Below are 15,433 nucleotides of genomic sequence, written 5' to 3'. Positions count from 1 at the left end.
TTTGGGGGGGAAAGTGCTTGTGAGTCTTTGGCTTGAGAGTCTTCGGCTGAGGAGAGGAGGCTACACATAAAGTGCGAGAGGACGGAACGCAGTGAACACATGTCGGGGCAGATGAGACAGTGTGAGCCCTGCAGAATGTGGGAGCCCAGGGTCAGGGATGGAGCCTCTGGCTGCTACAACTGTGGCAAGTGCGTCCAGCTTTAGATCCTAAAGGACCGTGTTGAGGCAATGGAGAAGCGGCTGGATGACCTCAGGTCCATCCGGGAAAACGAGAGTTTCCTGGACAGAACCTATAGTGAGATTGTCACGCCGAGGTTACGGTAAGAACCAAGGTGTGTGACGGAGAGAAAGGGTGGAAATCGTGGAGTGCAGAAGACTCAGGCGGCTGTGCCTAATGAAAACAGGTACGCCCACTTGGGAACTGTCCGGGGAGACAATGATTCCAGTCCGAGCGGCGGACACGTCAGTGGCTCCAATCCCGGAGATGGGACTCGGCCGACGTCGGGCAGAGCCCTAGTGGTGGGTGAGTCGATTGTCCGAGGAGCGGACAGGAGATTCTGTGGCGGCAGACGAGATGCGAGGATAGTCTGTTGCCTCCCTGGTGCCAAGGTTCAGGATGTCACGAGCCAAATTCTGAACGTCCTCGAGAGAGAAGGGGAACAGCCGGCAGTAGTTGTGCACGTGGGCACAAACGACATAGGGAATAAGAGGAAGGAGGTTCTCCAACATGACTTCAGAGAGTTGGGAAGAAGATTGAAATGCCAGACTTCTAGGGCGGTTATCTCTGGATAGCTTTCAGTACCACGTGCTAATGAGGACAGGAACAGCGAGATAGGGGATCTGAATGTGTGGCTGAGGGGCTGGTGCAGGGAGCAAGGATTTAGATTTATACACCAATGGGATCTCTTCTGAGGTAGGGGTGACCTGTACAAAAGGGACAGATTACACCTTAACTGGAGGGGGACCGACATTCTGGCAGGCTGGTTTGCTAGGTCTACACGTCTGGGTTTAAACTAAATAGTGGGGGGGGGATTGACAAATTGGGAGTTTAAAGATTGAGTTGAAGGGGAATCGGCTACAGGAAAAATTACAAAATATTCTCGAATTAATGGGAAGGAAAGCTTGAGAATGGACAACAGAGTAAGGTCAGGGCCAATTGCAAGGGGGGGATGTGAATACGGAGGTCAAAGTACTGTATATGAATGCGCGAAGTATAAGGAATAAAGTGGACGAGCTAGAAGCTCAGTTAGAAACTGGCAAGTATGATGTTGTGGGAATTACTGAGACATGCCTGCAAGAGGATCAGGGCTGGGAACTGAATATTCAAGGATATACCTCATATCGAAAATACAGACAGGTAGGCAGAGTGGGTGGGGTTGCCCTGTTGGTGAGGAATGAAATTCAGTCCCTTGCAAGGGGTGACATTGAAACGGGAGATGTGGTGTCCGTATGGATAGAACTTTGAAATTGTAAGGGTAAAAATATCCTAATGGGACTAATCTAATGAATGGGGAAATCATGCTCGACTAATCTTCTGGAATTTTTTGAGGATGTAACTTTTGAAAATGGACAAGGAAGAGCCAGGGGATGTAGTGTACCTGGGCTTTCAGAAAGCATTTGATAAGGTCCCACACAGGAGATTAGTGGGCAAAATTACGGCACATGGTATTGGGGGTAGAGTGCTGACATGGATAGAGAAGTGGTTGGCAGACAGGAAACAAAGAGTAGGGATTAACGGGTCCCTTTCAGAATGGCAGGCAGTGACTAGTGGGGTACCGCAAGGCTTGGTGCTGGGACCACAGCTATTTCATTATACATCAATGATTTGGATGAAGGGATTCAAAGTAACATTAGCACATTTTGCAAATGACACAAAGATGGGTGGCAGTGTGAACTGTGAGGAGGACGCTATGAAAATGTAGGGTGATTTGGACAGGTTGGGGAAGTGGGCAGATGCATGGCAGATGAAGTGTAATGCGACTAAATGTGAGGTTATCCACTTTGGTATCAAAAACAGGCAGGCAGATTGTTATCTGAATGGCGTCAGGTTGGGAAAAGGGGAAGTACAACGGGATCTGGGGGTCCTTGTACATCAGTCCATGAAAGAGGCAGTGAAGAAAGCCAATGGCATGTTGCCTTTTATAACAAGAGGAATCGAAAATAGGTGCAAAGAGGTCCTTCTCTTGTTGTATAGAGCCCTAGTGAGACCATACCTGGAGTATTGTGTACAGTTTTGGTCCCCTAATTTGAGGAACGACATTCTTGCTATTGAGGGAGTGCAACGTAGGTTTACAAGGTTAATTCCTGGGATTGCGGGACTGTCATATGCTGAGAGAAGGGAGCAGCTGTGCTTGTACACTCTGGAGTTTAGAAGGATGAGAGGGTATCTCATTGAAACATATGATTGTTAAGGGCTTGGGCACGCTCGAGGTAGAAAATATGTTCCCGATGTTGTGGGAGTTCAGAAATATGGGCCACAGTTTAAGAATAAGGAGTAAGCCATTTAGAACGGAGACGAGGAAATATTTGTTCTCACGGAGAGTGGTGAGTCTATGGAATTATCTGCCTCAGTGGAGGCAGGTACTCTGTTTTCAAGATAGAGCTAGATAGGGCTCTTAAAAATAGCAGAGTCAGGGGATATGGAGAGAAGGCAGGAACGGGGTACTGATTGGGGATGATCAGCCTTGATCACATTGTATGGCGGTGCTGGCTGGAAGGACCAAATGGCCTCCTGCTGCACCTGTTGTCTAATGTCTATTACATTCCGCAGATAGAGAGATACATAGAGAGACAGATGGAGCTAGAGAGATGGAGCTAGAGAGATGGAGCTAGAGAGATACAAAGAGAGAGAGAGTGATAGACAGATAACAGTGTGAGAGAGAGAGATAAATAAGTAGAGATAGATAGAGAGATAGATAGAGACAGAAATCGATAGATAGGGAGAGATAGAAATAGATAAAGGCAGAGAGAGATAGAGAGATGTCTGTGTACATTATCCCGCGTACGTTTTTTACTATTTGAATGAACGTTTTTAAATATATATATTTTTAAATTCTTTCTATTGATTTTATGTTTCTGTATATTTTTCTTGTGTGTATGCATGCAGGCAGGCAGGCAGGCAGGCAGGCAGGCAGGCAGGCAGGCAGGCAGGCAGGCAGGCAGGCAGGCAGGCAGGCAGGCAGGCAGGCAGGCAGGCAGGCAGGCAGGCAGGCAGGCAGGCAGGCAGGCAGGCAGGCAGGCAGGCAGGCCGGCCGGCCTTTATTGAATGTGTGGAGACGAAGGATCTAGGAGTGTGGGTACGAGTTGGCCGGAAGGGCCTCTTTCCAACTCTGTATCTATGACAAAGTGCTGGTAACTCAGCGGGTCAGGCAGTATTTGTGGAGAAGATAGACACAAAGTGCTGAAATAACTCAGCAGGTCAGGCAGCATAACCATATAACCATATAACAATTACAGCACGGAAACAGGCCACCTCGGCCCTACAAGTCCGTGCCGAACAATTATTTTCCCCTAGTCCCATCTACCTGCACTCGGACCATAACCCTCCATTCCTTTCCCATCCATATACCTATCCAGTTTATTTTTAAATGATAAAATCGAACCTGCCTCCACCACTTCCACTGGAAGCTCATTCCACACAGCTCCCACTCTCTGAGTAAAGAAGTTCCCCCTCATGTTCCCCCTAAACTTCAGTCCCTTAATTCTCAAGTCATGTCCTCTTGTTTGAATCTTCCCTACTCTCAATGGGAAAAGCTTGTCCACGTCAACTCTGTCTATCCCTCTCATCATTTTAAAGACCTCTATCAAGTTCCCCCTTAACCTTCTGCGCTCCAGAGAATAAAGACCTGACTTATAGAAATATAGAAAATAGGTGTAGGCGTAGGCAATTCGACCCTTCGATCCTTTCAACCTTTATTCAACCTTTCTCTGTAATTTAGTTGCTGAAACCCAGGCAACATTCTAGTAAATCTCCTCTGTACTCTCTCTATTTTGTTGACATCCTTCCTATAATTGGACGACCAAAATTCTACACCATACTCCAGAATTGGTCTCACCAATGCCTTGCACAATGTTAACATTACTTCCCAACTTCTATACTCAATGCTCTGATTTATAAAGGCTAGCATACCAAAAGCTTTATTTACCACCGTATCTACATGAGATTCCACCTTCAGGGAACTGTGCACAGTTATTCCTAGATCCCTCTGTACAACTGCATTCCTCAATTCGCTTCAATTTACCATTAACGTCCTATTTTGATTTGTCCTGCCAAGATGTAGCACCTCACACTTATCAGCATTAAACTCCATCTGCCATCTTTCAGCCCATTCTTCCAAATGGCCTAAATCTCTCTGTAGACTTTGGAAATCTACTTCATTATCCACAACACCGCCTAGTAAGAATCATCTGGATACTTACTAATCCAATTTACCACACCTTCATCCAGATCATTGATGAACATGACAAACAACAGTGGACCCAACAAATATCCCTGAGGCACCCCACTAGTCACCTGCCTCCAACCTGCCAACAGCCATCCACCATTACTCTCTGGCGTCTCCCATTCAGCCACTGTTGAATCCATCTTGCTACTCCTGCATTTATACCAAACAATTGAACCTTCTTAACCAACCTTCCATGAGGAACCTTGTCAAAGGCCGTACTAAAGTCCATATAGACAACATCCACTGCTTTACCCTCATCAATTTCCCTAGTAACCCCTTCAAAAAATTCAAGAAGATTAGTCAAACATGACCTTCCAGGCACAAATCCATGTTGACTGTTCCTAATCAGGCCCTGTTTATTCAGATGCTTATATATATTATCTCTAAGTATCTTTTCCATTAATTTGCCTACCACTGAAGTCATACTATCAGGTCTATAATTGCTAGGTTTACTCTTAGAACCCTTTTTAAACAATAGAACAACATGCGCAGTATGCCAATCCTCGGGCACTATTCCCGTTTCTAATGACATTTGAAATATTTCTGTCATAGCCCCTGCTATTTCTACACTAACTTAGAAACATAGAAAATAGGTGCAGGAGTAGGCCATTCGGCCCTTCGAGCCTGCACCGTCATTCAATATGATCATGGCTGATCATCCAACTCAGTATCCTGTACCTGCCTTCTCTCCATACCGCCTGATCCCTTTAGCCACAAGGGCCACATCTAACTCCCTCTTAAATATAGCCAATGAACTGGCCTCAACTACCTTCTGCGGGAGAGAATTCCAGAGATTCACCACTCTCTGTGTGAAAAAAGTTTTCCTCATCTCGGTCCTAAAAGATTTCCCCCTTATCCTTAAACTGTGACCCCTTGTTCTGGACTTCCCCAATATCGGGAACAATCTTCCTGCATCTAGCCTGTCCAACCCCTTAAGAATTTTGTAAGTTTCTATAAGATCCCCCCTCAATCTTCTAAATTCTAGCGAGTACAAACCGAGTCTATCCACTCTTTCTTCATATGAAAGTTCTGACATCCCAGGAATCAGTCTGGTGAACCTTCTCTGTACTCCCTCTATGGCATGAATGTCTTTCCTCAGATTAGGAGACCAAAACTGAACGCAATACTCCAGGTGTGGTCTCACCAAGACCCTCTACAACTGCAGTAGAACCTCCCTGCTCCTATACTCAAATCCTTTTGCTATGAATGCTAACATACCATTCGCCTTCTTCACTGCCTGCTGCACCTGCATGCCTACTTTTAATGACTGGTGTACCATGACACCGAGGTCTCATTGCACCTCCCCCTTTCCTAATCGGCCACCATTCAGATAATAATCTACTTTCCTGTTTTTGCCACCAAAGTGGATAACCTCACATTTATCCACATTAAAGTGCATCTGCCATGCATTTGCCCACTCACCCAGCCCATCCAAGTCACATTGCAGCCTCCTAGCATCCTCCTCACAGCTAACACTGCCCCCCAGCTTCGTGTCATCTGCAAACCTGGAGATGTTGCATTCAATTCTCTCGTCCAAATCATTAATATATATCGTAAATAGCTGGGGTCCCCGAACTGAGCCTTGCGGTACCCCACTAGTCACTGCCTGCCACTGTGAAAAGGACCCGTTTACTCCTACTCTTTGCTTCCTGTCTGCCAGCCAGTTCTCTATCCACATCAATACTGAAGCCCCCAATACCGTGTGCTTTAAGTTTGTATACTAATCTCTTATGTGGGACCTTGTCGAAAGCCATCTGAAAGTCCAGATATAACACATCCACTGGTTCTCCATTATCCACTCTACTAGTTACATCCTCGAAAAATTCTATAGGATTCGTCAGACATGATTTACCCTTCATAAATCCATGCTGACTTTGTCCAATGATTTCACCACTTTCCAAATGTGCTGCTATCCCATCTTTAATAACTGATTCTAGCAGTTTCCCCACTACCGACGTTAGACTAACTGGTCTGTAATTCCCCGTTTTATCTCTCCCTCCCTTTTTAAAAAGTGGTGTTACATTAGCTACCCTCCAATCCTCAGGAACTACTCCAGAATCTAAAGAGTATTGAAAAATTATCAGTAATGCATCCACTATTACTGGGGCTACTTCCTTAAGTACTCTGGGATGCAGCCTATCTGGCCCTGGGGATTATCGGCCTTTAATCGATTCAATTTACCTAACACCTCTTCCCGGCTGACCTGGATTTCACTCAGTTCCTCCATCTCATTTGACCCCCGGTTCCCTGATATTTCCGGCAGACTATTTATGTCTTCCTTAGTGAAGACAGAACCAAAGTAGTTATTCAATTGGTCTGCCATGTCCTTGTTCCCCATGATCAATTCGCCCGTTTCTGACTGCAAGGGACCTACATTTGTTTTAACCAATCTTTTTCTCTTTACATATCTATATAAGCTTTTGCAGTCAGTTTTTATTTTCCCTGCCAGTTTTCTTTCATCATCTATTTTCCCTTTCATAATTAAGCCCTTTGTCCTCCTCTGCTGGTCTCTGAATTTCTCCCAGTCCTCTGGTAGGCTGCTTTTTCTGGCTAATTTGTACGCTTCATCTTTTGTTTTGATACTATCCCTGATTTCAATTGTTAACTTCCCTCAATGCCCTAGGGAATATCCTGTCAGGACCTGGAGACTTATCCAATTTTATATTTTTCAAAAGTGTCAGTACACCTTGTTATTTGAATCTCATAGTATCCATAGCTACTCGACTGGTTTGCCTTACCTCATATAATTCAATATCCTTCTCATTGGTGAATACCGAAGAAAAGAAATTGTTCAATATCTCCCCCATCTCTTTTGGCTCTGCAGATAGCTGTCCACTCTGTCTCTCTAATGGACCAATTTTATCCCTCGTAATCCTTTTGCTATTAATATTGCTGTAGAAACCCTTTGGATTTACTTTCACCTTACTTGCCAAAGCAACCTCATATCTTCTTTTAGCTTTTCTAATTTCTTTCTTAAGATTCTTTTTACATTCTTTATACTCCTCAAGCACCTCATTCACTCCATGCTGCCTATAATTATTGTAGATCACTCTCTTTTTCCGAACCAAGTGTCCAATTTCCCTTGAAAACCATGGCTCTTTCCAATTTTTACTATTTCCTTTCAACCGAACAGGGACATAAAGATTCTGTACTCTTAAAATGTCCCCTTTAAATATCCTCCATTTCTCTTCTACATCCTTCCCATAAAACAAAATGTCCCAATTAACTCCTTTTAAATCCTTTCCCATCTCATCAAAGTTAGCCTTTCTCCAATCAAAAATCTCAACCCTAAGTCCAGTTCTGACCCTCTCCATAATTATATTGAAACTAATGGTATTGTGATCACTGGACCCGAAGTGCTCCCCAACGCATACCTCCGCCACCTGACCTGTCTCATTTCTAATAGGTACCTCTATGTATTGCTGCAAAAAACTATCCTGCATACATTTTACAAACTCCAAACCATCCAGCCCTTTTACAGAATGTGTTTCCCAGTCTATGTGGAAAATTGAAATCTCCCACAATCACTTCTCAGTTCCACCCAAATAGCCTCCCTAGACGAGCCCTCCAATCTACCCTGCCAAAGCACTGCTGTAATATCTTCCCTGACAAGCAATGCAACACCTCCACCTCGTGCCCCTCCAATTATATCACACCTGAAGCAACGAAATCCAGGAATATTTAGTTTCCAATCACAGCCCTCCTGCAACCATGTTTCACTGATCGCCACAACATCTTACTTTCAGGTGTCAATCCAGGCTCTAAGCTCATCCACCTTTCTTACAATGCTCCTAGCATTAAAATATGCACATTTAAGAAACCCACCGTCTCTTATTCTCTGTTTATTTTCGTTTTCTTCTTCCCTAGATTTTGGGTCCGTGTGCTTCCCTTCTCTGCCTCCTGCCTCACACTCTGTCTACTAGCTTTCTCTATTTGAGTCCCACCCCCCAACCATTCTAGTTTAAAGTCTCCCCAGTAGCCTTTGCAAATCTCCCAGCCAGGATATTGGCCCCCCTCGGGTTCAAGTGCAACCCGTGCTTTCTGTACAGGTCACACCTTCCCCAAAAGTAGTCCCAATGATCCAAAAACTTGAATCCCTGCCCACTGCACCAGTCCTTCAGCCACGCATTTATCCTCCACCTCGCTCCATTCCTACTCTCACTTTCGCGTGGCATAGGCAGTAATCCTGAGACTGTAACTTTTTTGGTCCTTTTCCTTAACTCTCCTCCCAACTCCCTAAATTCTCCCTTCAGGACCTCTTCTCTTTTTTTACCTATGTCATTGGTATCTATATGTACCACGACCTCAGGCTCCTCTCCCTCTGATTTCAAGATATCTTGGACGCGTTGAGACACATCCGAGACCCTGGCACCAGGGAGGCAGACTTCCATCCGGGTCTCCTGACTGCATCCACAGAATCGCCTATCCGACCCCCTAACTTTAGAGTCCCCAATTACTATTGCCCTCCTCTTTTTCCCCTACCTTTCTGAGCTACAGGGCAGCATCCGTGGAGAGAAGGAATGGGTGGCGTTTTGCGTCAACACCCTTTGGTTTAGTTTAGTTTAGAGATGCAGCGCCGAAACAACAGGCCTTTCGGCCCACGGAGTCCGCGCCGACCAGCAATCACCCCGTACACTAGCAATAACCCTACGGACATTAGGGACAATTTAGCAATTTTGCGGAGGCCGATTAATCTACAACCCTGAACGTCTTACACGGAGTAAAAACCCACACAGGTCAAGGGGAAAACGTACAATCTCCGCACAGACAGCACCCAAAGTCAGGATCGACCTCGGGTCTCTGGCGGTGAGGCAGCAACTGTAACTGTACCGCTGCGACAGTGTGCCGCGCAGAATTATATAATGGTTTCCTCCACCATAAACGCACCCAATCTGTGTTAGTAATGTACTGTATGGCAGTTTGTTGACCCTCTGTTCCCCTCCAGCAGGGTTTAGGAGCCGTTGCTGTGGACGGAGAGACGGGTTTGTGAGCGGCCATTGAGGGCGGCCAGGTTGCTGGTACCAACCCCATTTGCTCGGTGTGTTTGCTGAGCTTCGATGGAGGACCACATGACTGGGCACCACAAGGAGAAACGTTATGAGTGCGACGTATGTGGCAAGGCCTGGCAGTGCCCGAGCGAGCTGGAGACCCACCGGCCGGTGCACACGAGAGAACGCCCCTTCAATTGCTCGGAGTGCGGCAAGAGTTTCAAGACGGCGAATGCCCTAGAGGCCCACCTGCAAGTGCACACGGGCGAGAAGCCCTATGCCTGCTCCACATGCGGCAAGAGATTTACCCAGTTGGCACAGCTGCAGGAGCACCAGCGGGTGCACAGCAGTGAGCGGCCCTTCACCTGCTCCGACTGCGGAAATGACTTCAAGTCGTCCAACGACCTGAAGGTGCACAGGCGGTTGCATACTGCGGAGCGGCCCTTCACCTGCAGCAACTGTGGCATGGGCTTCACCAGATCCACCAGGCTGCTGGAGCACCAGCGCACCCACAACGGCGAGCGCCCCTACACCTGTGCCCAGTGCGGCAAGGGCTTCACCAGCTCTAGCAACCTGCTGAAGCACCAGCGCACCCACACCGGCGAGCGTCCCCACATTTGTGCCCAGTGCGGCAAGGGCTTCATCAGCACCAGGAGCCTGCTGAAGCACCAGCCCACCCACACCGGGGACTGGCCCTACACCTGCACCCAGTGCGGCAAGGGCTTCACCCAGTCCAACAGCCTGCTGAAACACCAGCGCACCCACACCGACGAGCGTCCCTTCACCTGTATCCAGTGCGGCAAGCGCTTCACCCAATCCAACAACCTGCTGAAGCACCAGCGCACCCACACCGGCGAGCGTCCCTACACCTGCGCCCAGTGCGGCAAGAGCTTCTCCCAGTCCAGCTACTTGCTGGAGCACCAGCGCACCCATACCGGCGAGCGCCCCAACACCTGTGCCCAGTGCGGCAAGGGCTTCACCAGCTCTAGCAACCTGCTGAAACACCAGCGCACCCACACCGGCGAGCGTCCCTACACCTGCGCCCAGTGCGGCAAGGGCTTCACCCAATCTGGCCACCTGCTGCTGCACCAGCGCACCCACACCGGCGAGCGTCCCTTCACCTGTATCCAGTGCGGCAAGCGCTTCATCTGCTCCACCCAACTGCTGTCCCACCAGCGGGTGCACGCCGGTGACCATCCCATCTCCGGCCCGGTGTGTGGAGAGCGCTTTGCCATGGCCTCCCATGCCCTGTCTCACCAGCATGTGCACACCAGTGGCCAGCCCTACGACTGCCCGTACTGTGGTGAGACGTTTGACAGCTCGCGGGGGTTGCGGGGGGTTGCGGCAGCACCGGCGGGCCCACGCTGGCGCGCAGCTGCCCCCACTGTGACAAGAGAGCATGGGGGCTGCGGGAGCACAGGCGGATACACACCAGAGAGAGACCCTTTGTGTGCGCTGAGTGTTGCAAGGGTTTCACCCGCATGTCCAGCCTGTGGCAGCGCCGGCGTACCCACAGTGGTGAGCGTCCCTTGCCCTGCCCGTCCTGTAAACCCACCTTGACCACCTGCTGGTCCACACTGGCCAGCGCCCCTTCACCTGCCCGCACACCACCATGTGGATAGGCGCTGTTAAGGTTGACACAAAATGCTGGAACGAATGGGTAACGTTTGTGGTCGAGACCCTCCTCAGTCTCGACCCGAAATGTTACCCAGTCCTTCTCTCCAGAGATGCTGCCTGTCCCGCTGAGTTACTCCAGCATTTTGTATCTTTTTTGTAAACCAGCATCTGCAGTTCCTTGTTTTTAAACCATTCTGGTTAACCATCTCTGCAACTTCCCCAAAGCCTCCACATCAGTCCTGTAATGGAGTGACCAGAACTGCATGCAATGCTCCAAATACTACCTGACCAATGTCCCTTAAAGCTGCACGTATACATTCCTCTCTCCTTATCTCACATCCTTTTACCTCCTTAGTTTCTCTCGCCTCTGTCACTTACTTCACTCACCTACCGATCAACCCCTCATGTTAATATAGTGTCAGTCTGAAGAAGGGTCCCGACACGAACTGTCACCTATCCATGTTCTCCACAGATGCTACCTGACCCGCCGAGTTACTGCAGCACTTCGTGTTGGAGTCATCGAGTGATAGATTGTGGAAACAGGACCGTCGGCCCAACTTGCCCACACCGACCAACATATCCTAACTACGCTAGTCCCACCTGCCTGCATTTGGGCCATATCCTTCCAAACTTGTCCTATCCATGCACCTGTCCATATCTGTTTCTTAAACGTTGATATAGTCCCCGCCTCAACTATCTCCTCTGGCAGCTTGTTCCATACACCCACCACCCTCTGTGTGGAGAAGTTACCCCTCAGAAACCTATAAAATCTTTTCCCCTTCACCTTGAACCCATGTCCTCTGTTCCTCGATTCCCACATTCTGGCAAAATATTCTGTGCATCTAACAAACTACAGCTGCCAGAGGATGAAAGTGAGGCTGGGACTATCCCAATGTTTAAGAAACAGATATCGACAGATACATGTCACTTCTAAAGAAGGGTCTCAACCTGAAACATCACCCATTCCTTCTCTCTAGAGTTGCTGCCTGTCCCACTGAGTTACTCCAGTATTTTGTATCCACTTATCACTTGCCAGGCTTTTGTATCCACCTATCACTTGCCAGCCCCCATCACTTTTCCAGCTTCCTCCCCCCACCCTCTCCAATCAGTCTGAAGATGGGTCCTGATTCAAAACGTTGTCTGTCCATTCCCTCTAAAGCGGTGGAGGAACTCAGTGGGTCAAGCTGCATCTGTGCAGTAAAGGGAATCTAATGGTCCATCTCCCACTTAGGCATTTTTTAGGCAACTACAGGCGACACGTTGTCGCCGGGAATAGTCCCCTCAAAAGAGCAAAAATTCATTGCGACTATGATGTCGCCGCTAAGTGTTGACATTTTTTCGGCGACAGTGGGTTTGACGCCAATGAGCGTAGCTTGACCTCCTAACGTAGGTGATGACGTAGGTTGTCGCCAGGATGACGTGGGTTGCCGCCGGTTTTTCGGCGACCTGCTGTGACTATGACAGCCTCTGGCAGCTGCCTAAAAAATCGCCAAGTGGGACAGGCCCATTAGGCGGCCACTCGCAACACTCCTTTCCAACTTTCTCCAAACCCCACACCAAGCAGTCCGAAGAAGGGTCTTGACCTAGAATGTTGCCTGTGCTCTCCAGAGGTGCAAGTTACTCCAGGAGATTGTGTCTCTTTGTAAACCACCACCGGCAGTTCCTTGTACTAGACTAGGCGTGCATTTCACCCTACGCTTTCGCTCGGTCCGCCAAGCTTGCTGGATCTCCCGGTTGCCAACCAACTCCCCTTCCCACTCCCACACAGGTCTTTCTGTCCTGGCCCTCCTCCATTGCCTGAGTGAAGTGACACGCACCTCATAGCTTACAGCCCAATGACATGAACATTCAATTTTCCAAATTAAGGAGACATCTCCCACCGTGGGCCATCTCTTTGTCATTCCTCTGTCTTTTCACTGGCGAAAGGCGTCAGGATTAATCCGGAGTCACCGCTTCCCGTCGCCCGGCCGTTCCCCCTCAACTCTGAACGTTGGGATCTCGCTCTCCGCCCTTGGACGTCAGCTAGACTCCAGCTGCGGTAAACAATAACTTTTGCTCATCAACCCGCTGGAGCCAAGTTGTATTCCAATGAAATGAATGTCCCTTTTTGTGAAGTAATTAATTTAGAGGAAAATTAAAGGAAAATGAAAAGTGGCGACTTCGCAGATTTGTTTTGAGATTTCATTGCATGATTAGACTAAGTGGGACCCGTTGGGTCCCAGTCACATGGGAGGCCTGGTCCCCCCAACTCAACCCATTCCCCAACGCAATATTCCACCACTCACCTGTTCCCCCAATGCAACCCGTTCCCCCAAACCAATATTCCACCAGTCAGGGGAGGGGTGTGGTGGAGGGGGGTGTGCATGTGGGAGAGGTATGGGGGAATGATTAACACGTCTGACAGATGGTTAATACGTCAAACACAATACAAGAGCATCTTGACATTATTTTATCTCATCTTTCAGGCGGCCCACGCCACCATCCCCATTTCAAACCAATCATAAGCCTCCCATTTACTGCAACGTATCTATGCTACTAGCGGTAGGGGGCGCGTGAGATCCTCTGTAACTCCTCAAAGAAGAGTAAACAAGCTTCGTTATCTGCTCTGCTATTTCATGTTTACATTTACCATCCACCCTTCACACATTCCCAGACAAGAGGTAATACGTCTAATCTTACTTTGCCGATTTCCACAACCTCTTCTGCACCTGGTCAAGCGAGATTTGCCTATTGTCACATCCAATACTTCCTTTCGTTACCTTGTTCAATTCCAATCAAAATTAAATAAGGAAGGATATTAATTTTTCTTACACAGTTTGCTCCTGTTGATCAACACTTAGTGTAATGGCCGCTCACGTCCCCGTCTCTCCGTCCACAGCAACGGATCCTAAACCATGCAGGAGGTGAACACAGAGAGTCAACAAACTGGCAATCAGGACATTACTAATGCGTGAACATTACTAGTGCTTGGGGGGGCTCCGAGCATCCGGGGACCGCTTTGAGGCGTCAGCACATCCACCCGTCCTGCTCCGTGATGTCAGCCTCACGCACGTACGACCGACGCCCTGATGTCACTGCCAATGTGAGGGGGGTTGCTGGCCCCGCCCCATGCCCTTGCGCAGTCACGTGGGGACAGCATGCATCACGGGAAGGTCAAGCAGTGCTGAAGTCACTCCGCGGGTCGGGCAGCATCTGTGGAGAGAAGGTATACGTGACGTTTCGGGTCGAGACCCTTCTTCAATCTGATGGGATGTTCAGAGATAAGGAAGTATAAGGAGTGAAAACAGGGCAAAGGGAATGGAGTTCAACGGAAATGTAGAATAGATCATTGTTGGACAGATCAATGGGAGGCCACCATCGACTCTACAGTCAAAAAGGCCCAACAGAGGATGTACTTCTTGCGGCAGCTGAGAAACACAATCTGCCACAGACAATGCTGGACCAGTTTTATACTGCCATCGTAGAGTCTGTCCTCACCTTCTCCATCACGGTCTGTGTATCCGTTGGTGCTCCTGCAGCCCCCGTTTGCCGCAGTGGGAGCAGCTGCTCGCCGGCATGGGCCCGCCGGTGCTGCCACAACCCCCGCGAGCTGTCAAACGCCTCACCACAGAACGGGCAGTCGTAGGGCTGGTCACTGGTGTGCATGCGATGGTGAGACAGGGCGTGGGAGGCCATGGAAAAGCGCTCTCCACACATTGGGCTGGGGACGGGACGGTCGCCGGCGTGAACACGCTGATGGGACAGCAGCCTGGTGGGGCGGTGAAGCCCTTGCCGCACTGGGAACAGGTGTAGGGTCGCTCGCCGGTGCGGGTGCGCTGGTGCTCCAGCAGGGTGATGGACTGGGTAAAGCCCTTGTCGCAGTCGCTGTAGGTGTAAGGTCGCTCACCAGTGTGCCTGTGAAATGTCAGTCCCGATAACGACTTGAAGCCTTTGCCGCAGTCTGAGCAGGTGAAGGGCCGCTCACTGCTGTGCATCCGCTGGTGAACCTGCAGCCCTGACTAGTGGGCAAATCTCTTCCCGACGTCATTTGTGCCGACATGCACTACCACTTCCGGCTGCTCACCTTCACCCTTGAGGATGCTCTGCAATCGGTCCGTGACGTCCTGCATCCTGGCACCAGTGAGGCAACACACCATCCTTGACTCCCACCTGTTGCCGCAGAAACCCATCTATCCCCGACTACCACGGCTCTGCCTGACGTCTGTCTCTTCGGTTATGCCTCAGCGTCACCTTTTGAATCGCTGACCTGTCCCTTCTCTCTTCGGGTATCTTCGGTGTAACGATCTTACTGTCCAGGATTTTCCCGGATGACCCTGAGGTCATCCAGCTGCTTCTCCAGTGCCCCAACACGGTCCTTCAGGAGCTGAACCTGGACACACTTTG

General features: G+C 49.1%; 1 protein-coding gene and 1 long non-coding RNA gene across 2 annotated transcripts; one reads left to right on the top strand and one right to left on the bottom strand.

The window, feature by feature from the left end:
- Positions 1 to 715: 715 nt before the first annotated feature.
- Positions 716 to 5,048, bottom strand: LOC116967967. The gene is made up of 3 exons (XR_004410368.1): positions 5,028 to 5,048; positions 4,858 to 4,859; positions 716 to 840 (listed from the first exon to the last, which is right to left on the bottom strand). It is a non-coding gene; the product is annotated as an uncharacterized LOC116967967 (long non-coding RNA).
- Positions 5,049 to 9,502: 4,454 nt separating this feature from the next.
- On the top strand, positions 9,503 to 10,567 carry LOC116967958 (zinc finger protein 239-like; the record flags this gene model as incomplete). Its single annotated transcript, XM_033014594.1, has 3 exons — positions 9,503 to 9,553; positions 9,641 to 9,782; positions 10,116 to 10,567. Coding segments are annotated over exons 1-3 (645 nt in total), but the record flags the coding sequence as incomplete, so codon positions are not given.
- Positions 10,568 to 15,433: the final 4,866 nt, after the last annotated feature.

The sequence above is a fragment of the Amblyraja radiata genome, chromosome 42 (assembly GCF_010909765.2).
Source record: "Amblyraja radiata isolate CabotCenter1 chromosome 42, sAmbRad1.1.pri, whole genome shotgun sequence".
In the NCBI taxonomy this organism is placed as follows: Eukaryota; Metazoa; Chordata; class Chondrichthyes; order Rajiformes; family Rajidae; genus Amblyraja; species Amblyraja radiata.
Note: the sequence above shows the minus strand (reverse complement) of the source record. Positions and strands in the feature narration are given on the sequence as shown.